We start from the raw sequence: 23897 nt of genomic DNA, 5'->3' as shown, positions 1-23897 counted from the left end.
TTTAATGTAAATAGTTTTTGTTTCCAATGAGGCAGTTTCTGGTACTCACACCACGAGCCGCACGTTTGCCACATGAGAGTAAAGCAGAGGGTGAGAGGAGTGAGAGGGAGGGGGGTCGCATTCACTTCTGGTTCCGGAGCTGATTGGACAGCCAGTCTAGTCCTTCATAGAGCCCGTCGCCGCTGGTGGCGCAGGTGGCCTGAATGTACCAGTTCCTGTGGCGTAGGGAGTGCAGCCCCAGCTTGTCTGTGATCTCGGCCGCATTCATGGCGTTGGGGAGGTCCTAAGGGAAGGAAGGGTTGGTGGGAAGGGATGTCCCTGGGACACAGAAAGGCACCCCACCAGCCTCCAGCAGCAACCCCTACCACCAGATGCCCTGGAGGAACCCACGCTGGCTCCTCACATTCCCCAGGCTGGCCCAGGCACCTACCTGCTTGTTGGCGAACACCAGGAGGACAGCATCCCGGAGCTCATCCTCAGCCAGCATCCTCATGAGCTCCTCACGGGCCTCATTCACGCGCTCTCTGTCATTGCTGTCCACCACGAAGATCAGGCCTGCAGAGCAGCCAGTGTTAACGGTCAAGGGAACACAGCCCCCCTGCTGCATCTATGGGCTGGCCGCCCTCTCTAGAAGCAGGAGGACCCATGGGACCAGGCCCCAGCCACTCACCTTGTGTGTTCTGGAAATAGTGGCGCCACAGAGGCCGGATCTTGTCCTGGCCACCCACGTCCCACACAGTGAAGCTGATATTCTTGTACTCCACGGTTTCCACATTGAAGCCTGCGGGCAGGATGCAGGGTGAGGCTCTGTACCTCGGCCCAGCCCACCCCAACCCACTCCCTGCTGGCCACTGCCTCACCTATGGTGGGAATGGTGGTCACGATCTCACCCAGCTTTAGCTTGTACAGGATCGTGGTCTTCCCCGCGGCATCCAGGCCTACCATGAGGATGCGCATTTCCTTTTTGCCAAAAAGGCCCTTGAAGAGGTTGGCGAAGATGTTCCCCATGCTTGTGGACAGGTGGAAGGACACTGGCCAGGGACACCTGGAGAGACAAGGTGCTCCATGTCTGGTTCTGTGCTGTCCAGCAGCAGCTGCTCAGAGTCCATTCACCCAGGGACGCACCACTGCCTCACCCCACCTCCTGGAAGCTTGCAGGGAAACAGGGAAAGAGCCCTGCCTCCCAAGCCTCAGAAATCCACCTGAGGATGGGTGCTGAGGGAAAATGGCTGAGTCAGGAATTGAGAAGCTGTTGCCCTGATCTTGGGAAGCCATCCCCAAGGCTGCATGGCCAGAAAGGCTGCCTCATCCAAGCCTATGCAGGAGGGGAGGCTGGCTACCTGAGGACTGGCTTCCAGGTGCATGCAAGGCTGCTCTACACCCCAACACAGAACCTTCCAGGACTAGAGAGCACCACTCACTGTGCCTCCCCACACTCAGAAGGATCAGAGCACAAAGGGCCAGGCAAGGCACAGGACACCCTCAGGGCAACAGTCCCACTGAGGACACAGCCTGGATGGGGCATGCATGCCATGTCTGCCCCACATGGCAATGATAGGGGTTCCCTCAGAACACAAACACCAGGGACAGCAATCACGTTGGTTGGCATCCACCATCACAGCTCTGCAGAGACTCCAGCAGGAAGGGCCTCCGCTGCCTGGATGCCTCTGTGAGGACACTGAAGCTGCTGGGCCTTGGCCTCACTGCCCAGTGGGCACTTTCATGAATCAGGTGTTTTTATGCCAAACAGAGACTTTAGAAAAAAAACTGGTCACTCTCTGAAACACTGGCTGGCTCTTCAGTGCACCCACAGGGGGCTTATCCCCAGTGAGGAAGGCTTCTGCCTTCCAGACAACATGCCAGGAGCCTGTGACCACACCCACCCCTCATCAGACCTCCTCCACCAGGGTTCCACATGCAGGAGGCTCTTGGCTGAATCACAGCCATGACTGTCTGCTGGTGACTTACTTTACCATCCACTCACCCCAGCACCCTACTGCAAGGTAACACCTCTTCTCCATTTCTCAACATCGGTGAGAGCCCACACATGCCTGTGTGGTTCAGTGGGTGTGAACTGGCCATCTATTTCTGATTTGACATTGCCATCATCCCAGATGACCCACAGAACCCCTTCAAGCTGGATTAGTGTCCTTTGGACACTTTGTTCTTGGTTTTGAACCATGTCGCCTATTCTGAAACTTAAAACGAATTCTGAAATTTCTAAGGACCTTCACTGTAGTGTGTTCCCTTTTCAGGGACAGCCAGGTTTTCTAAGCCCAGAAGAAGACCACCACCCATGAAGCACGGAAGAGACTGAAAACACGGCCTCTCAGTCCACTCCTGCAACCACTGCCACTGAAGACACCAAAATCACCCATAAGCCTTGAAGGACAGAGAGAAAAGGGAGGAAGACCTTGAGCCTGATGACTGACCAGGCAGACAAAGCTGGACCACCTGGGACCCAAGGGATGAAGCTGGGACTGTCTAGGGCAGGTAGGTCCAATCTTGGCTACCCTGGGCCACAATGAAATAATTGTCTTGGGTCACACACAAAAAATATACTAACATAACAGCTGATGAACTGAACCAAACCAAACCAAACAAAACCCCCAAAATCTCCATGTTTTAAGAAAGTTTACAAATTTGTGTGGGGTCAGATTCAAAGCTGTCCTGGGCCACATGCAGCCCAAGGGATGGACAGGCTTGGTCCAGGGGAGCAGCTGCACTGAGCCTGTGCTGAGTGCAGCTGCACTAGGCCTGTGCTAAGCCGTGACAACACATTTAAGCCATGAGATTCCAGAACAATTCCTGAGACTTCTATATGCGCCAGCAGATCCACACACAAGCAACTGGAGGCCCTCCAAAGAGACAGGGTTGTCTGCCTCTGAAAGGCCTCCAACATAAGAGACCCAAATGTAATGGAATCTAGAGGAGACAAGCAAGAGAGGAGACTGAAGGAAGAAGACTATTTTAACAAAGGAAAAGGAGAGAGAGATAGACCTGATAGATACACAAATAGCTGAAAAGGAAAATTCCAAATGAAGGTGCTCAGAAGGCAGAACAACAACAAAATAAGTAAAAAAGGAAAATAAGAAGTAACTTAAGATATCAACTAACAGAAACTCTAAAAAGAAAGAACATAGGAAATTACGGGGTGAAATTCTTCAGTGTTCCAGAGCAGGGGCCCAAGAATCTCTAGCCTGAAAGGGCCGAAGGGAAAAGCCAAGGACCTAAATGAGACCCACTGAAGGTGTACCATGGATTCCAGAATGCCCAGTGGCAAATGACACCCTCGAAGCCCCAGAAAATGGAAGACTCTGAAACAGTGCTTTCTAAACCCTGAGAACATGACCTTTAATTCTATACCCAGCCAAAGTATCCAACAAGTCTCAAGGGAGAATGAAGATAACTCTCAAACTGCAGGGCCTCAGACCTCTCACGTGCTCCCTCCCCAAGAGGCTCCCCCAGGAATCCAGAGGGAGGATGTGAGCTCACAGCAACGTGGAGAGAGAGCAGCAGTCTAGCCAACCCCCTCAGACTGGAGCAGGAAGTGGACCCCTGCAAGAATGGGACATGCCACCTACATATTATGGGGTTGGGCAACTCTGGGCAATGGGGAAAAACTAATGACAGGTTCGTAGGAAAAACCCAAACATGAAACAGAACGAAAACAGGGCCTTTTATGAGTTACTCCAGGAAAACATATGGTGGGCAATATTCAGGGAGTTCTGATGCTGTGTTATTACTGGGGTGCTGGAAAGCTGAGGGAAGGGCATGTGGTGTCAAAGCCCAAACCACACTGCACAAGTTAACAAGTCTAGAAGGAATAAATCTAGGAAACCATGTCAGCAGGGACTCAGGGTCACCTGCCAGTTGGGCAGGGGCAGCACCAGACTGCCATGGCCACTGAAGCATGGCATTGGGGAGAATTGACACCAACACCCAGGCACTTAGGGGAAGGAGCACCCCACTACCACCAGCCCCCTCGACCCCAGGACTGTTCATGATCCACACATGCCTGCTGCCAACCATGCACAGACGACCATGCAGCCTGCAGGCAGCAGGGCTTGTGATGACAGTAGTCCCAGCCCCACCACATGGTGACTTTTATTTTTTATTAACAGACCAAAGCGTTCGAGCCCCCAGAGGGAAGCAGCCCTGCAATGGAATGGCGGAACCAGAAAGGGCAAGCCCTAAGTCTCAGGTGTCAGACAACAGCACACAGCTTGGTCTCTCCCACCCACAAGCACATCTGTGGCCCTGCTGAACACATGGGCAGAGGGTGGCTGGCACATCCTGCCTCGGCATACACCAGCATCCCCACAGGACCCTGGACCTGGCAGCCCCTGCACCATTTACTGCTTCTGTGACAGGTCAAGACCCAACAGAGAATCTGCAGTGGGGGAAAGGTTCCAGAGCAACCCCCGCCCTCAATTCCAAGGCCCCTTGGAACAGGTCCTAACTTGTGTCATGCCCAGGCCAGTGCTGTCAACCTTTCCTCCACCAGAGTCCCCGAATACAAGCCAAAACCCGCTTTTCAGGTCCATTGGAATTATCCTGTGGTAAGGACAAACCCTGGCTTTCTCAGAGCCTTCCTGCTTGTACACGTGACCCCTTCACACTGTAAGAACAGGGCCACCCAGCAGGAGGACGCCAGGAGCCGCCAGTAGCTACTTCTCTTTCCTAACCATGCTGTGGGCTTCAACTTTGAGGAAGAAAGGTTTTTTTAGGAAGAATGTCTCTTTCTTCAGTGAGGACCAGAGACCAATGGTAAAAGTGGCCTTCAGGCATTACACCAGGAAACAGGACAGTCAACTCTGGCAGCTACAGTCCGACACCTACTGTGCCTACTGAACAGGGGTGGGGAGAAAATATAGCTCTGTGAGTTCACATCCATTTTGTGTCTATGAATGGATCCAACCAAACTGGTTCAGATGCACAGGGGAGCCAGTGCCTCTGTGGCCTGCACTCGGACCTCCAGCCAGTACTGTCCCCGGTCCCTTACAGGCCCCAGGGATGCTTTGACATTGAGTCAGGGAAAGGAACAAGGCAAAGGCTGATAATTTCCCCCCAACCTGTCAGAGTTGGTGTATATAACAGAATCTCTAAGTGACCTGAACTGACAGGAACCAACGGAAAGACAGACACCTCCAACCTCCAGGGCAAACAAGCTCCAGGTGGTCCCAGATTCTGTTTTGCTGACTGACGTCTACAAATAGGACTCATACAATGTGCTCTGCTTATGTGGAAAGCCAGTGACATCCAGAGTTCCCTTTTTGAGACAGGGCCTCACTGTCACCCAGGCTGGAATTCAGTGGTGTGATCACAGCCCACTGTAGCCTTGAGTTTCTGGGCTCAAGTGTTCCTCCCACCTCTGCCTCCCAAGTAGCAGGGACTGCAGGTGCATGCCACCACAGCTGGCTGATTTGTAATATTTTCTATAGACACAGGGTCTTGCTATCTTGCCCAGGCTGGTTTTGAACTCTTGGGCCCCAGTGATCCTCCTGCCCTGACCTCCACAGTAGTTGGGAATACGGGTGTGGGCCAATGCACCCCACCCAGTGTTCTTTTTAAAAAAGCTTTTATTGGCCGGGCGCGGTGGCTCAAGCCTGTAATCCCAGCACTTTGGGAGGCCGAGGCGGGTGGATCACGAGGTCAAGAGATCGAGACCATCCTGGTCAACACGGTGAAACCCCGTCTCTACTAAAAATACAAAAAAATTAGCTGGGCATGGTGGCGCGGGCCTGTAATCCCAGCTACTCAGGAGGCTGAGGCAGGAGAATTGCCTGAACCCAGGAGGCGGAGGTTGCGGTGAGCCGAGATCGCGCCATTGCACTCCAGCCTGGGTAACAAGAGCGAAACTCCGTCCCAAAAAAAAAAAAAAAAGAAAAGAAAAAAAAAAGCTTTTATTGCCGGGCGCGGTGGCTCATGCCTTTAATCACAGCACTTTGGGATGCTGAGGCGGGCAGATCATGAGGTTAGGAGTTCAAGACCAGCCTGACCAACATGGTGAAACTCCATCTCTACAAAATACAAAAATTACCCAGGCGTAGTGGCGCACACCCGTAATCCCAGCTACTCAGGAGGCTGGGGCAGGAGAATTGCTTGAACAGGGGAGGCCGAGGCTGCAGTGAGCCGAGATTGCCCCCACTGCACTCCAGTCTGAGTGACAAAGCAAGGCTCCAACTCAAAAAAAAATCTTTTATTAAAGTCAAGTTCACTGACTTTAATTTATACATATCTTTATAATTAAAGATACATAAAAATTACACGCATCTTTATAATTACACATATGAATTACACACAGCTTTATAGTTAATAATCTCAATTTTACTATCTAACCTGAGGAAATTTAACAAAGCTGATGACTTCCCAAAGGGACTCATGTACATTACCTAACATTTTAAGGATTTCTGAAGAACAATGGCCTTTCAACAGTCATACATATAGTGTAGATGATCAATTTCCTGAAAGCCTGGTTCATTTCCCACATGGTGATTTTCATTTTAAGGGGGGGTCCTTAAAATGAAATGCAATATGACCATTTATTCTCACCTGCACAAAAATACTTCTTGTTTACCACACCAGCCAAATAAAGCCTATGGTCATCAGTCTACCCGCCAGCCAAATGCTCCATTTCTGTAAGCCTGACATTTTTCTGTGACTGAGCACTACATTACATTTTGTCACTATTTTACTAAAACTCATGTAAAGGGAAAATTAATGTGCCAATACCAGTGACAGGCAGACATATCTCACAAGCCGGCACAATCGTGACACAGGTGCGAATCAAAAGGTACACTCAGAGGAGAAGACACATGACTGAGACACTCCATAGACCCAATCAGGTTGAAGAAATTTGCAATCACGCAGATTGAGACAAAAGAGCGGCACACACATTCTAGAACTCTCATTCAGGCCTGCATCTGAAGACGAGTTCCACTGAGAATCTTCTGTTTTTTTACAACAAAAGTTTCAGGATGTTTTTCTAGGAGCTCATTAGGCATTACAACTCAACACAGTGATACCACAAGCCATTAGACGACAAGGGCTGCCAGGCACGAAAGTCCCTTCTAATACATCTGCTGCTGGCCTTGAGTTAAGGGAGGGGCATTATCTATCAGGTCTTTCAGGTGGGCTAATCAAGGAAATTGTTTAGGTCACTGTCAGCTTAAAATTCAAGGTGATATCTTAAATCAGTGTGTGTACTGACAGCTAGAAATGAATTCCATTTTTGTGATTCCACCTCATGGACTGAGTTCTGGGACTATAGCTAATGTGAACACCAAACAACGGTTGCCCACTGACTACCTGCACATTTGTGTATTTCTTCCTTATTGGTATTTGTGAAATGTTACTTAACTGTCCTCAAGGCACCCCACTAAAGCTAAGTCCTTCTGAAATCTGCAGATGCACAGCTCTGAGTACACACCAGGTGGGCTCCCAGGGCTGCTGAAGGCAGTGTTTCATGAATTCTGACCACAACTACAATGAGGGACTTGTGCTGGCTGTGCACATGGCATCATGACAAACGCTGTCCAGTCCTTTATGCTGCCCCAGCCTTGATCTCTCAGTGATGGGACTCTGGTCTGTCACTGAGCACAAGGCCCTCTAGAATAAAATCTACATTTCCTGGCCTCCCTGCAGCTGTGTACACCGTGAGTGAGCTCTGTCTGGAGATGCCTACACAAGGACATGGAAGGCGCAGAAGAGCCTGGGGGCCTACCTTCTATTCTGGTAGGCAGGGTGCAGGTGACCTCCACGTGGCCCCCAGTGCTGTGACTGACGGACTGGCCACTGGGAAAACCAAGACCAGAAACACAAATCCCTATTAGCCCTGAAATTGACAACATTGAAACTCACAACACAAGCTGAGAATGCAGAACCTGCAGGGATTCACCACTGCAACGCACAGCCAAGAAACACAGCACCCCTGCCCCCACCGCTCCCTGCAGGTAACAGCCACAGAGAGAGTACTTCAACCAGACCCATCCCCAGGGCCAAAGTACCAGCAGTTTGAGGTCAGTCTGGTGTCCACAGAGGAGACCCTGTCTCCAAAGGACTTCCAACCATAACCCCAACTCCTAGGTGAAGCGCCAACGCCCTGGACCGTGGCCCAGCCCACTTCTGCCAGGCATCTATGCCAGGCCCAAGAGCTCTCCCAACCTGAGGAGAGGCAATCCCAGGGCATTGGGCCCTTGTGCTTCACTCTCCCCCATGCATGCTAAACAGTGAGTGTCTGTGTGATGGCACAGCACCAAGCCAAGAGGGCAAGACTAGAGTGTCCTTACCCCAACCATCTGCTAGCAGTGCATTCATGGGGGCCGCTGGTTCCAGCAATGACCAGAGGCTGAGTCCACAGTGCCCATCTTAGCGTGGTCAGTGCACACATCATGGAGCTATCTGATGTGACAATGCTACCCTGGGTTTCAGGAGAGTGGCGAGAACCCAGGAAGAGAGGGGTAATGGGGCCTCTGACTTCTGCTGGGAAGTAAATCTCATTTACTCAGCTTTGTCAATTCACTCCTTGAACTACATACTCACTACAGACATGCTGGGCACTGAGCTACTGCCACACACTGTTCCAGGTGAACATGGCCCCACAGGACCCAGGGCCCTGAAGGCCCCTTTCCATACCACTTGAAGAAAAAGGGGAACTGGAACAGCACACTGCTGGTGTTGGTGTCATAAAATGGGAGAGCAAGTTGCTCCTTCCTCCAACCACTCAGAGCGGGTGGGGCCCTTGCAGCTTCTCAGCACCAGGTTAAGGGAAATTAATGTAGCAGCTGCACCAGTAATTGAGCCAATACCTAAAACTTGATTTCTGCCTTCAGGAAACTTCATTTTTAAAATGAGGGCTGAAGGGAAACACCACACAAAGACTTGCTCTTCCAGAGGAAACAAAAGCAAAGTGCAACAATGGAAGTGGGAGCCATCACGAGGTTCCCCCCAGCTTTGGGACGAGCAGCACTTTGCCACCTCAGCCCATGCCGGTCAGTGAGACATGTACAGAGATGGGGACATACCTCATAGGCCCTGGGAAGCCACTGCCCTTGTGGGAACTCCTCGCTTCTGGTTGCACTCCTGACCTAGGTGAGAGAAAAGCACGCCCCAGGGACACACCCGAGACCTCCCCTCAGGTGACCCAGGTCTCACACACACGCTGGCATCTGCCCTGCTCTCCAGGTGATGGCGGCCCCCACACAGTGACCCCACATTTCTCTTCAAGGCTTAGACCCTCCTCCCAATTCCTGCCCCTTGACAGTCAGCTTTGCTGCCGAAATCCCCCTCCCAAACCCAACAGGCCTTCTCCACTATGATGCAAGTAGCTTCCTTCTTGTTCCACGTGCAAGAACCCTGTCTCCAGCCTCCTCCTGCACTTTCTCAGAACACCAGTCAGCCACGTGACCTGATGTTCTGCTCAGAGCTGCCCCACGGCTGCTGCAGATCAGTTCCTTGCAATAAGCTGCCTTGGTCCACAACAGTGCCCACACTGTGCTCCAAATGCTGCCTCTGGCAACCCAAAAGGAAATAAAGAGACAGCATCCCAGCAGCCATACAAGATGGCAGAGAACCACCGCTCTGCCCCAACTATGCTGCAACGGAGAGTAAAGGCAAGTGACTTCACACCCGCGCGAAAGGACCAAGGGCGGCCAGAGAACCATCCTCACCAGGGTGTTCAGGCACTGACACCTCCAACCTCAAGGGCAAGCTGTGTCCATGAAGCAACTACCGTAGCTTTTCCTTCTGGAAACCGAACTCACAATGGCTCTGAAGACAATACACAGTCATCTTTGATGTATACGGTGATTTTTTTTTTTTTCCCCTGGAAACTTCGGAACACCTTTTAAAACCATGCACAAAAAAGTTTTTTCTTCGGATTTGTAACAGGTCGGTTCTAGGACATTAGATGATCCCTCCTACACGATGGTCAGGCAGGAAGTGTTCTTGCTGCTGCCACCCAAAAATGTCCCCCCCTGAATCCCCAAATTCCTTTTCTGGGGACTGTAGACGCCCCCCCCACCAAGGGCCACTGAACACCCCAACAGGCTTCCCACCCAGTATGCACCCTGCTCCTGGCAGGTCTCCAAACCCTGTCAGCCAGCGAATCCACTTCAGGGATTCAGCCCTGATTGCCCTGGGCCACTCCTTCACATCTCTGCAAACATGGCACCTGTCAAATGACAGTCTGCCCCTTCCGGATGGTCCTGGTATCTCCCTGCCTTCCCTCTGCCAGTGTGGGTGGCTCTGTGTGGCACTCACCGTCACAGCCCCTGCCCTCATGCTCATCAAGTAGAGCTGCCTCTGCCCAGAACAGGCCTTCCTCTCCAGCCTCCCACCCTCTTCTGCTGGGCACTGCACAAGTGACTCACCACCAAGGAGGGGAGAAAACAATGGCAAAAGAATGTTTATCAGACCTGTAGGGCTCATGAAGACCAACCATACACATCTGCAGATGTGCTTACCCTAAAAATGAGTTTGCCAGGAAAAATCTATCATGTCAACAAGGAATTTCATGCTGTTTAAAAACTTTTGTTGCATGTGGTTCAGTATGAACATTCTTCTGACTGTAGAAATGTGGAAAACGGGGTTGTAGATGCTGTTAACTACTGAAGGCAAAAGTGTGGCAGCTCAGTGATGTCAGACACCACAGGAGGCAGGGGTGTGTGTTCAAAATCTGTTTTCTAAACCTGCCCCCAGGCACCCTCAACTGGTAAGCAGGTATAACTTTTTTTTTTTTTTTTTTTTTTTTTTTAAGAGCTGGTGCGTCTCACTCTGCCTGCCTTTTATGCTTTCCCTGTCTCTGGAGTGCAGTGGTGTGATCACAGCTTACTGCAACCTTGACCTCCTAGACTCAAGTGATCCACTCTCCTGCCTCAGCCCCCCAAGCAGATTGGACTATGCAAGTGTCAGGCACAGTGCCTGGCTCGCATAAATATTTTAAGAAAAATGTCACCACCAAAACTGCTAGATGATGTATTAATAGTATTTTTAAAAACCACCCATTAAAAATCTTCAGCATATTATTTGAGAACTAGAACCATTAAGTTTCCCGTGTAGAGTATATGGTACTGCAAAAACAACTTCCTGTAGGACACAAATGGAAAGATGTCTCATATCTAGCCATGCTACCACTGGAAGCTCTTTGGAAATCAATCTTTCTAGCCTGCTGGCATCCCTTTAGGGAATAAAAACTATTTTGATACACTCTGCCTAGAAGATTTTCAAAATATACTATTCTGAGGACAGAGGAAAACCCAAACTCGGTTTCTCACACACTGTTACAACACAGATCACTTCTCACACCACATGAGCAGGGGTTTCTCCCCACATGCCAAGCAAGCAGCCAGTTTTGCAGGACACACTGGCTGGGTGTCCTTTAACTCAGTTCAATTCTGACTGTCTACCTGGAGGTAATCGCAAGCCCCAGGTTATTTTACCTGTGCTTCTGGATGACTATAAATCAGGGTTCCTCTTGGGTAATTAATTTTCTAGAGTGGCTCACAGAACTCAGAAAAACACTTAAGCTTACTGGTTTTTCATAACGGATATTACAGGGAATACAGATATAGACATGCATAGGGCGAGGTATGGGGGAAGGGACATGGAGCTACCATGCCCTCCAGGTGTGCCACCCTCCAGTAACCTCCATGAATTCAGCTATCTGGAAGCTCTCTGAAAGCCCAGGCAGGCCTTTTGGGTATTCCCCATCAACAAGGAATTTCATGCTGTTTCAAAGTGTGGTTGACTTAACTGTGGTTCACTCTTAACATTCCTTTGTACAGATGTGGAAACAGAGGGTTGTAGATGCTGTTAACTACTGAAGGCAAAAGTGTGGCTTCATGATATAGGTGTGACTGATTCAATTACGGGCCATTGGTGACCAGCTCAATCTTCAGTCCCTCTCCGCTCCTGGAAGTTGGAGGGTGGGCTGAAACTTGGAACTCCCTAATCCTGCCTTGGCCCAGTGACTAGCCCCACCCAAAACTTTCGTAGGGGCCGCCGGTCACCAGTCAACTCATTGTACAAAAAGACATCATCACTTTGGAGATTCCAAGTATTTTAGTAGTTGTATGCCAGGAAATGGGAGGCAGGCCAGATATGTATTTTGCAATCCACAACTGCAGACTTCTAACTTCCTGAAATGTTCATGGATTGAATCAAGTCTCCTGTTCACTTCATGCTGGACACTAGCAGTGAGCCCTGGGCCTCAGTGGTGTGGGAGAACGTCTGCCTTCTGAAGAGAATCATTCTCAATTGCTGTGCCTGTGAAAACCTGCCTGCCTTTTATGCTTTTCCTGTCTCTTCTCTTCTGGCCATTTAGGCTTCTCCTTTTATCAGGGCCTGTAAGAAGCACCACCCTTCCCAGTCTGTTGGCTGACAACTGGCTGCAAGCCCTTGTTACCACTGTGTAAGAACCAGGAAACCAAGATTAGTCAAGGACATTATGCCTAATCAGCCAGCCTCACTGTCTCTGCATCCCTGTAGGAGACTGAGACAGGACCCTGGGGGAGGACCTGAGAGCCTCCTGGCAACAAAGAGCATCCAGGACATGTCTGTCAAGTTGCTAACAAGGTCATCTGACCCACCTGAGAATGTGAAAGTACCTTCCAAGACAGTGAGGTGGCTGCACAGCTGTAAAGCTATAAGTGCAACTATGCCTTAGAGAGTTTACAACAACCACAAGAGGATGGGAACCTGAGGATGAGGACAAGGCCTGGAATCCCAACATGAAGGGATTTTGCAAACCTTTTGCAAAAGACCACTTCAGACACTATGGGCAGGATATCCCTACCAACCATCCACGCCAACGAGCACGCACAACACAGAAAACAAAGTCCTCATAATTTAAGATCCCTACTGCAAGGCCTTTTCATGTTTCTCTCCCAATTACCTCTGACAGTGCACTCCATTTCCTCTCACCCTCTTGACTTTATGAAGGTGAAAGGTCCAGGGGAGAAAAGCCTATGAGAACAGCATGGACCCACCAGCCAGGCTGGCTTCAGCCTCTTGCTCAGGGAATGGTCACAGCTCATGAATAAGTGTGTAGGAAAGCTTGGTGCGCCTGGCCTGTGAGTAAGAGCAAGTTTAAATCCACACACCAAGGAGACATTTAATTTGAAGAATATAAAAAGAAATGCTTCAACTCTCTGGAACCAGTCATACTACTCTGCGTGTGAACTTGCACAACAGGTTTTTTCCTCTTGGTTTAGGTCTACTTCTATGATCACCGCAGCAGCTGACAGTCCACATTAAATTTTACTGAAGTGCAGAATGAAAGGCCAAATGCACCTTCCTATAGTTTCAAGTCTGTCTGGTCCGTAGGGGCAGATTAGCAGGTGAAGGAAGATGTCTGAATGTCCTCTCCGTATTGTGCAAGAGGTACAGCGCATAGCTAGGCCACATGATGTACAAAACCAGAACTGTGAGGAGCAAAGAACCCATTTTTGCTTTTCACTCACAGTCATTGTGTGACTCAGCTGTTGTCCAAACCAACTGTTTCAAATCTTTTTCAACTGGCAAATCTGAACATCTGCCTCACAGGCAACAGTATATTCCTATTGCTGCAGTGATTTGGATTTATTTTCAACAAGATACACCCGAAGACTAGTGACAGATATTCTCCAGTCTACCAACACGTGGAAACGTGGACAACAGACTTCTAACAATGTGGCTAATCAGATGTGTGACTAACATTTACACTACTCAATTCTTCTCAACTTTGGACCCAGATAGTAATACTGGATTTCAGGACCTTATGGTTCTGGCTACCGTGGCAGTGCTGCTGAAAATTCAAATTAAATCAGAACACCATCCATGCAGTCACAAGTGTTAGAAAATGGCAAACGCAAAAGCAGAGGGCCACAGGGGCCGCACACGAACTGCACCGCGGCATCTCACAATCTTACCAAACACACTGCGGAAAACGCCAGAACCACCAGCCTTGCAACAGCCGGCAAAGAAAACTGCTGACCACTAGTTCTGAAACAAGAACTACAACTGCCCCCTCCAACAGGGGCAGTGGCACCAACTCCATAGCTATCAATTAGGCAGCGACTTCAAGGACCATCCAAAGCCTCCGACCTCCCTTCTTTTCCTGCCCGCGATTCCGAGTGCATTTCTGCTCATTTCCTGCAAAGGAGCAACCGGCTGCCTGGACGGAAAGCGAGAGTGCCAGGAGGTGCCGTCGGAATGGTTATCTAACACTCCAGGTGCGCACGGCTGTCCAGCCCCAGTCTCACCCCGGAACCACGCAGGCCGTGCCTGAGCGCGCTGGGGCCGGCCTCTGCGGCCCGGAGTCTGCGAGCAGGTCGTTCCGCAGGCAGGTTAAAGATTCACCAGCTCAGAAGAGGCGTTCTTATCTACCGCGGACAAGGAACCACCCTGGGGTTAAAGCAAAGATCGACCGGCCCTCCGGAGGCCACGGGGCCGTGAGTGTGGACCCCCAGTCGAGTCTCACTGGTGTGAAAGGAGGCACTCTGGACTCCCCCGGAAGGCCACGCATTCCGTTCAGCAGCCGGAGCCGGGCGCGGGGTCCCCATCCACCTGCCCGCCCGCTCTCGCCGCCCCCAGCCGGTGCGGTCCTCGGAGCAAACACGAACTGGATGGAGTAGGGAGGCGGAGGTGCAAGCCCCCACCACCTACGTGACCTTGACGGCGTCTGGGGCCGTCCGAGCCTCAGTTTCCCGGTCCCTGAGGCAGGGGTCCGCCCGGATGCCGCCCGCTCGCCCGTGCTCGGGTAGGGGAGGCCCCACGGCGCCTACCGACCCCCGCGGCCGCTAACCCCAACCCTCCACGCGCGGGCGGCTTCGGGAGACGAGAAGGGCAGAGGCGAGGGAAGCAGGAAGCCCAGGCTTCCTGGAGAAGAGCCCGGCGTCCCGGCGGACTTCCGGGCGGCGGGCGGCGGCAGGGACGGGCAGAGGAGGACACGGGGCCGCGGGCGACGTCGGGAATCTGTCAGGGGCGCGAAGGGCCCACCGACCCGCTTGCCCACCCAGCCCCGACCCCGGCCGGGCCCCAGCCTCAGCCTGGCCCGTCCTCGTCCGCCCCCGGCCCGGCCTTATCGCGCCGCCGCGAGGGTCGAAGTGCTCCTCGCGAACCTCAAGTCGCCCCTAGGCCAGTCTCCGGCCCCTGCCGGCTCCAACTTGCCCGCGGCCCACACCGTCCCGAGTCCCTCGCCCTCACCTCAGCGGCTGCTGCTCCGAGCCAGGCGTTGGTTTCGCTCCCACAAGATGGCGGCTCTGACGGCGGCCACGTCAGCGCCTGCGGACGCAGAGCTCGCCGGGTAAGGGGCGGAGACATAGAGAACTCCGCCCACCGCGCGCCGGCGGCGCAGGCGCGCTGACTCCAAGAGGGCTGCAAGGGCCGGGCCGGGGGCGGGGCCGGGGGCGGGGCCGGGGACGCCCCGCCCTGGGCCGCGGTCCTCGCGCGCGCGCGCGCGCCCAGAAGGCGAGCGCACCGATCTGCGCCTGCGCCTGTGTGTTTTCCGAGAAGACACCATGTGGCTCCCTCCCGCCCGTTTCACAGATTCGGTGACTGAGGCCCGGCCTGCTCCTGCAGGAACTAGAGCGGCGGGGCCGGGTTGACACCCTCCTCCTTCCGGGCGCGGCAGTCACCGCGAGCCCTCAGGTGACTGAGGACGGGGGTGCGAGGTGCCCCTCTCCGGGGTTGGGGTTCCTAGCCCCCAGGCTGCGCGGGGCCGCGAGCCCCGGCCCTGTGGAAACCTGTGGCACTCGCGGGTCCGCGACCGAAGGTCCGAAGGCGGGAGCCTGCAGTGTCCCCCCACTGGCCTCGGCGCCCTGACGGCCGCAGTGACTCGAGCGGGGTCACGCCTGGGCCCGGAGCAGACCCCGGGAGCTGGCCACGGGTGGAGCAAAGGAGGAGGTGGCCTGGAGACCCGGGGGGCAGACGGGGACCGTGGGGGTGGGGCCCAGAGGGGATGTCGCAGCGGCCTCTGATGAGCTGGCCTTTCCGCTGAGATCCAGTCTGAGGCAGAGGAGCCCTCGCTCTCAGGCGTCCCTCCTGCAGTCCTCCCTGCAGGGCAGCCCAGGTCATCACACCTAGATTTCTGTCCCGGGACCGGCGCAGCCTCTCTGTCCCGCGCGCTGGAGGCCTGGCTCTGCCCACCACCCCCAGGTTCCTTCCCTCTTCCCTTGTGCGGCCGTGTGGGGTTGCGCTTGCTAGGAGGGTGTCCGCACAGTACAGTGCCCTGGGTACTGTGGAGGTCGGGAAGCATCCTGATTTGTCCAGGCCGAGGCCTCCTGCGCCCCTTCGCTGTCCCTGTCACCTACCTTCCTGGCCCCTTGGGCAGGGCGTCCTCACTGCCTCTGGAGGCTGAGGTGGCCGGAGCTCTCCACTGGGGCTGCACCTGCGGAGGCCGCAAAGGTCCCCAGAAGCGGTGACCCTCCTGCCCCCAAAATTCAGTCGTTTTCTCTGCCTAGGGCTCCCATCTGAAGTCTCACCTCTGTGAAGCTGCAGCAGAGTAGTCTGTTTAGAGGAAGGACCTCTCCCTCCCGCCCTATAGGCATCTCAGATGCTCATGGAAAGCCCCAGGGAGGGATGTGGATGCCTCTGGGGCCTTCTGGTTGTGCTGCCTTCCCCTGCTTAGCCAGAGCTGGGCCATGTGCAGACATTTCATGGGGGTTACATGTGGTTATGGCCGCTTTAGGGCTGAGGGGACCCCAGCCTGGGCTTTGGTTCTCTGCTGGCAGAGGGTGGCCAGGGATGGCTCCAGTGCTATTGAGGGGATTGTGTGCGAACCAGAGCCTGCCTCCCCCCTTTTTTTGGGTGGGGGGATGGAGTCTTGCTTGTTGCCCAGGCTGGAGTGCAGTGACATGATCTTGGCTCACTGCAACGTCTACCTCCCAGGTTCAAGCAATTCTTCTGCCTCAGCCTCTGGAACAGCTGGGATTACAGGCACCTGCCCCTATGCCCAGCTAATTTTTGTATTTCTAGTAGAGACAGGGCCATGTTGGCCGTGGCTGGTCTCAAACTCCTGACTTCGGGCGATCCACCCACGTTGGCCTCCCAAAGTGCTGGGATTACAGGTGTGAGCCACCGTGCCTGGCTCCTTTAAAATATATATATATATATTTTAATGTGAAAAAATACAGACAGGAGTGTGTGTCAGATACATGCACAGTTTAAAAAGTAATAAAATGGATTCCTGTATACGCAGCCCTAGGGTTAAGAAATGTACCTTCCCTAGCCTGGGCAATATAATGAGACCCCATCTCTGCAAAAATTTTACAAAGATAGCCAGGTATGGTGACATGCACCTGTAGTCCCAGCTACTTGGGAAGCTGAGGCAGGAGGATCACTTGGGCGCAGGAGTTCAAGGTTGTAGGGACCTAGGACTGTGCCACTGCACTCCAGCCTGGGTGACAGAGTGACACCCTGTGTGAAAACAATAACAATAAAAAGTCCCTTCCTGCTGATTCTGTGCTCCTGGCTTGGCCTCCCCACCACCACCCAGGCAAAGGTGATGTCTTCAGGCCAGACAGGTGCAGGGCAGCCCAGGTCATCACACCTAGATTTCTGTCCCTAGAAGGAGACCCGCTAGGGAGCTAAGAAGTGTCAGCCAGTGAGTTCTTGGGGAAATTGAGGCCCTGGTGCTCCCCCGACGCTGCCTAGGTTGTGAGGATCTGTTTCTCTCTTCTCAGAGGTCCCTGGGATCAGATGAGGTTCAGCCAAGAGGAGTGGGATGAGCTGGCTGGAGGGAGGGGATTGGGGGCCAGGCTAGACAGGGACCCTCTAGCCTTCTTGGCCGCCTCTGCTGTCAGTCAGGGTTAGGGGCTGGGCCTCTCTCCTCTGAGGTGGCTGCACCTGAGAACCAGTTCAGAGAGAAGGATGCCAGCAATGGAATGGGCTGGCCTTCTAGGGGAGGTGGCTGGAGGGACAGATGGGTTGGCTGGAGCAAAGGAGCAGGAATACCCATGTAGGAGGCTCAGTAGGCAGCCAGTGTAGCTAGGTGAAGGGGACTCCAGCCCACCCCAGCCCTGGCAGGCACTTTGGTCAACCTCTGTGTGCAGGGCTGTGAAGTGTGTGGCATTTGAGCCAGGCTACAGATGTTCAGAGAGGTCTCACGCTGTACCCGATGTCACACAGCCAGGATGGAACCCCTCTGGAGCTTGATTACTCCATGCCCAAATCTGCTTACTGCTAGCACCTTTACTCTTTCCCCAGCCCCGCCCTGCCTCTTGGGGAACAGGTGCTTTGGTGCCACTGCAAACTGCAATGTTATCTTGGATTCCTCCAGAGATGGGAAGCTCACTACTACAGCAGGCAACCCAGGACAGAGTTCACCTTTCTGGGATTTCCTGCCCCATTCTGTCTCCCACGTGGTTGCTCTGCCTGCTCTCTCTGTTGGGAGACTCAGCGGGCTAGAGCTGGAGAATCACACTGCAGAATGCCAGGGTGCTCTGCGGGGTGGCGCTGCCTCCACCAGAGTCTACTTCCTCCTCTCACTGGGGGCTTAGTCCCAGTACTCAACCGCCAAGACCTGTGGCAGGAAGAACTCAACCGTTCAAGACTTCTCTGGGGGGTGGGGTGAGGAGAGGGCCCTGCCGTCCCCTCTGCCCAGCCCCGTTTCCTTCTCGCCCAGACCCCTACCCAAAGCCTACCCGCTGGCTGGTCACACCTCGAGCATGCCACAGGAATTATTATGGCTGTTCTGACTGAGTGGGCCTGGAAGAGGTCCTCCCTCGCAGGGTGGCCCCGGTCCTGCCCTGCTTTCTGGGCCTGAGCTGGGGTCTGGGGTCATTTGGGAACCCAGTGGCCAGTGGTGGGGGCCTTCGGGCTTGCCTGCACTACACAGTGGCTTAGGAGATTACAGTTGAGTTCTGGGAACTCCAGGGAGCTCATAGTCCTCTGACTTCTGGTCCTGTTGAAGCATCACCTGTTTCCCCTTATACTCACTTCGGCCTCAGTTTCCCCATCTCACGCCAGCCCTCCATCCCTCAAATGGAAGCCCAGAGCTGTGCATGCCCCTCCCCTGGCCTAGCTCTTGGGGACCTTGTTATCCCATGCAGGCTGGCTCCTCGGGGCAAGGACTGTTTTCTCTCGGATTCCAGCCCCTTGTTCCCAGATGGACAAGTGAGGAGCCGGTGAGGTGAGCACCCTGGGGTGGGGTGCAGAAAAGCACATCTTGGCTCCTCTTCACTCCTTCTGAGTGACATTGAGCATTTCCTCCCATCTTGGATGCAAGCAGCATTCCCGGAAAGCAGTATTGGCAAGACGCGTGGCTTTTGTTGCTGAGATCTCAGACCTTTTCATCTCAGAGCTGTTGCATGAAATCCGTAAAGATTTTTTTTCTTTTCTTTCTTTTTTTTTTTTTAGTTTTTTAAAGACAAGGTATTCCTTTATTGCTTGGGCTGGTCTTGAACTCCTGGGGTTAAGTGACCCTCCTAACCCAGCCTCCCAAGGTGCTGGCAGTGCAGGGGCACCATGATGCCCCGCCGGAAATACTGTTTATATTCCCTTATCAACTGAAATCACAGATATGGTCTGCTCTTACCGTTTCAGATGCTAATAACAAAAGAGGTTCTAAAATAAAAAATATAAAAAATAAAAAGAAGTTCTGACTCTGGATACATGCCCTGATCCCCTGCCCCCATCAGGATAACAAAACATCCCCAAAGTGACATGCCATGAATCTGAAAGTGGCTGATGGTGCCGTTTCTCTGGCCCATGCATCATTTGTCTTCAGCATTGGTGAGACCCCGCTTGTTGGCTAGAGTGGTTGTCGCACACATGACCTTCACCCTGTCCTGGACTCAGTGACCCTGACTCTGGGCCTCTACCTACTTTTAGACACTCCCTTCCTGTGGGACTTTGACAAGTTTTCTGCCTGCCAACTCCCCACCCTAGTACCTCCCCACTCTCCCTCCCTCCCTCCTTCCTTCTGTCACCCAGGCTGGAGTGCAGTGGCATGATCATGGCTACTTGAGCCTTGAGACCCAGGGGGGGTCCTGGGGGAGGGGGAAAGGGCCTTCCCAGTCTCCTTCCAGGCTGGACATCAGAACCTGGGATTCTGTCAAGTGGCCAACATGCCCCACGGTTTGGGGCCTGCCTGGGATCTCCTCGCCACTGCCGAGACCTGTGTCTGAGCTCAGAGCCCTGGAACACACTGGGTCCTGGCCCAGGGCTTCCAGGAGACACAGCCGAAGGCAGGGAGCTGCTTCACGCTAGAGCCTTTTTGAGGCAGCGCTCTCTGGGGAAGCCAGAGACTGGAGGACAGACAGGGTGTCTGTGGCAAGGGACACAGCCAGGCCAGTGGCAGTGGCCATCCCAGAACAGGCTGCAGCTCCAAATGCGGGAGCGCTTTGGCAGTGAGCTGCCATTGCTGTGGGCATACAAGAGGCTAAGCAGACGACAAAAGGCTGTGCTTGCTGGGAGATGTTGGCATCAAGTAAGGCTGGTTTAGGGTGAGCCTTGTGTGGTAGGAAGTCAGAGATGGGAGAGGTGTTGGGGAGGAATGCTGGTTGGGGAACTTCCCTCTATCCTTAGAGAACAGCTGAGTAAGCCTGTTTGGAAAGGGCCGTGTGGGCGAAGGGCAGGGGTCTCATCTAGATGAGGCCCACAGGTGGGTGCAAGAGAGGTGCCACCTGGAGGCGTGATAAGGACACCAGCAGGAGGCTGCTTGGGGCATGGGGCCATGGCAACCCCTGGGTGATGTCCCATGAGGTGGCGGGGCAGGAGTGAGGAAGGGGCCAGGCCCCTAGGGACGGGGGAGAGGGAGAGGCACATTGTGAAGGTGCCTGCCGGGCTCCCCCTGGGTGAAGCTGTTCTCTTGGGACCCACTTCCAGGTTTTAGGGGGCTGAGGCCTATACCTCTCTTTCAGGGCTTCTCCACCTGCCAAGCTTCCAGGCAGAGGCTAGCAGGAGAGGCACGCCTTGGCTGGGGGCCTTGTCCCCAGGATGCATCACAGACTCATTCTGAGTGTGACTCCCCCAGCTTGGGGGCTACATGGAGCAGTAATGTCTCAAAACGATATTGGGGACTTCTGTAGGGCGGTGGCCTTTTCACCACTCCAGAGAAGGACATGAAAAAGTGGCCAGGAGTGGTGGCTCAGTCCGTAATCCCAGCACTTTGAGAGGCTGAGTCAGGAGGTTAGCTTGAGCTCAGGAATCTGAGGCCAGCATGGGCAATGTAGTGAGACCCTGTCTCTACAAAACATGAAACAGCCAGGTGTCTTGATGTATATTCTCAGCTCCTCAGGAGGCTGAGGTGGAGGATCACTTGAGGTCAGGAGTTCGAGGCTGCAGTGAGCCTTGATCACGCCACTGCACTGTAGCCTGAGTGACAGTGAGACTCTGTCTCCAACAAAAAAAGAACAAGAAAAGCAAAGGGTTCTTGTTCTGCATCGGCAGACAGGACCCAGAGGACACAGCGCTCTGCAGCAGAGGCACTGGGTTCTGAACAGCCCGTATCTTATTTGGGGAGAGGGGAACTGTTGGTCCCCATCTGAGTTCCAAGGTTGGTGACAAGTTCCAGCAAACCTTAATGGTTTAAAGTGGCAGTCTGCATAGATGGCCTCTGACAGCTTCTGGGATGTAGGACCCTGGGCTCCTGGCAACCTGGTTCTACTCTAAGGTCTCAGATCAGGTGTCAGTGCCTGGGTTTACCTCAAAGGCTTTGTGGTGGGGTGGGTTGGGCACCCCACTTCACGTCCAGCTGGAGCCTTGGAGCAGGACCTTCTGTAGGACCAGGGTCTTCTTGGCAGACATCCTCTGTGAGTGACGTGGAGACCATCCTGGACTAGGGTGAGCCCCGGACCACCTAAGAGAAAGGGGGCGGATCTGAGGTGCACAGATGGGGAGCCGGTCATGAGGGGACAGGGCGGAGGCTGGAGTGTGTGGCCAAGCGCCCGGGGTGCTTGAGCCACCAGGAGCTGGAGGAGGCTGTGCGGGGTCCGCCCCAGAGCCTTCAGAGGGAGTATGCCCGGGTCACCTCAGTGTGGGGCTTCTGGCTACAGGGCTGCGAGGAAGTAACTCCCTGCTGTTGTGAGCCACCTGGGTTGTGGTGACATCCTGTGGCCACCCCGGGATGCCACTGTACCTCCTTCCCTCAGGCCAGGTGCCAAGGCTGGGAGAGTCCAGTATCTGGTGCTAAGAGCACTGGGACTCCTCAGATGCCCCTCTCTGCACTCCTGCATGCGGGGTCTGCCCACACGGCCTCAGGCTCATGGGTTTCTGCAGGCAGCGCCTGACCTGGGCAGCCAGGCATGTGTCTCCCGCCTGGGCCACCTTGGGCAGCAGGTCGGATCCTATATGAGGCTCAGGGCTGCTGGGCTTTGATGTCACCTGTTGCCACAGTGACTCTGGCTGCTGGGATCAGATTACTCTCTTCCTGGGCATGCTATACCCTGCATCTCCAGAAGAACCAAGGGGAGCCCCCAGCACAAGGCTTGTTGGGGAGGGAGTGCTTGGTACTCAGGTTTGAGGCAAGGAGGCGAGGCTGGCCAGGAGGCCTGGCTAGGGCAGACCAGAGTGCTCATGGTGACCCTGGAAGAGACCCTCAATTCCCTTGTTCATCACTCCCAAGGCCAGGCGTCTCTAAAGGAAGCCAGGTGTGAGAATGTTGGCCCTGCAGTGGCCATTAATGCAAAGCTGCCCTGAGCAAAGCTGGTGGCCCTGCCTGCTAGCCCTCCCCAGCCGCTGTTCTCCTGTTGTCAGACTCAAGGGTTCTGGTGCTGGGACCCGTGAATATGTGGCTCGAGGTCCTGGGGCACACCCCACTTCATGAGGCGGGGTGTGGGGATCTTGTGGGGAGCCAGGCCCTGTTGTCCGTCTCTGCTCAGAAGCCCCATGCAGCTCCTGCTCCGCTGAGTGCAGCTGAAAGCCTCCCATACCTACAGCCCTCTGTATCAAATTTTTCTCATTTTAAAAATCATGGCTGGCCGGGCGTGGTGGCTCACGCCTGTAATCCAAGCACTTTGGAGGCCAAGGCGGGCGGATCACCTGAGGTCAGGAGTTCAAGACCAGCCTGACCAACATGGTGAAACCCTGTCTTTAAAAAAAAAAAAATCGTGGTAAAATATCCATAACATAGGACTTACCATTTTAACCTTTTTTAAAAAAAAAATTCTTTTAGAGACAGGGTCTTGCTCTGTCACCTAGGCTGGAGTGTAGTGGTGTGATTTTGGCTTGCTACAACCTCCTGGGCTCAAGTGATCCTCCCACCTCAGCCTCTAGAGTACCTGGATGGTAGGCATGCACCACCATGCTGGCTAATTCATATTATCGTTCTTGTGTAGACCGGGTCTCACTCTGTTGCCCCAGGCTGGTCTCAAATTCCTGGCCTCAAGTGATCCTCCCACCTCAGCCTCCTGAGTAGCTGGGATTATAGGCGTGAGCCACAGCATCCAGCGACTTTTTTTGTTTCTTTAATAGCTGCCATCCGGATGGGGTGAGCTGGTGTCTCGTGGTGGTTTTGATTTGCGTGTCCTGAAGGATACCAAATCTGGGTACCTGCTCCTGTTTATATCTTCTCGGGAGATGTGTCTGCCCTCGCTTTCTTGCATGCGGGCTTCCACAGGCTGACCCTCAGCTGCTCAGCCAGGCCGCTGCCCCTGTCCCCAGGGCCTGCCCTCCAGGGGTACTCCCTGCCCACCTCCCCAGCATGGTGGCCCAGCCCTCTCTGTGTCCCTCTGTGCCTCACCTCACCTGCTTTCTTCCTGGTGTCTGTGCGCCTGACTTGGTTACTCATTGTGTGATTTCTGTCTGCCTTTGCAGTAGACACACCATAGACACTCAGCCAGTCGGGTGGGACTGTGCTGGCACCGGGACGGTGGCTCAGAGGGGCCGCCTGGTCTGCGGCCTGACAGGCGGGAGGAGGAGGTGCATGGACCCCGGCATGAGAACCAGGGAGCAGGCGGTCGGGCGGGGGCGCTCCT

At 53.9% G+C, this 23897-nt stretch overlaps 1 protein-coding gene across 1 annotated transcript; it reads right to left on the bottom strand.

Annotated features, from left to right (window-relative positions):
• Positions 1 to 106: 106 nt before the first annotated feature.
• ARF1 (ADP ribosylation factor 1) lies at positions 107 to 15323 on the bottom strand. The gene is made up of 5 exons (XM_032242095.1): positions 15187 to 15323; positions 861 to 1045; positions 671 to 781; positions 431 to 555; positions 107 to 283 (listed from the first exon to the last, which is right to left on the bottom strand). Exons 2-5 carry the CDS (start codon positions 1006 to 1008, stop codon positions 122 to 124), a joined length of 546 nt encoding a protein of 181 aa, XP_032097986.1. The 5' UTR covers positions 1009 to 1045; positions 15187 to 15323; the 3' UTR covers positions 107 to 121.
• Between the last annotated feature and the right edge of the window lie 8574 nt (positions 15324 to 23897).

This window comes from Sapajus apella, unplaced genomic scaffold (assembly GCF_009761245.1).
Source record: "Sapajus apella isolate SASKATOON/1434 unplaced genomic scaffold, GSC_monkey_1.0 scaffold49, whole genome shotgun sequence".
NCBI lineage: Eukaryota > Metazoa > Chordata > Mammalia > Primates > Cebidae > Sapajus > Sapajus apella.
The sequence above is the reverse complement of the archived record's forward strand: the minus strand, read 5'-3'. Positions and strand labels throughout refer to the sequence as shown.

Bases quoted from the DNA above. Each gene is read 5' to 3' on its own strand.
- ARF1 (XM_032242095.1), bottom strand. From the start codon at position 1,008: ATGGGGAACATCTTCGCCAACCTCTTCAAGGGCCTTTTTGGCAAAAAG. The intron at 782-860 runs GTGAGGCAGTGG...TCCTGCCCGCAG, and splicing joins GACCACCATTCCCACCATAG to GCTTCAATGTGGAAACCGTG. The intron at 284-430 runs GTAGGTGCCTGG...TCCTTCCCTTAG, and splicing joins TGGTGTTCGCCAACAAGCAG to GACCTCCCCAACGCCATGAA.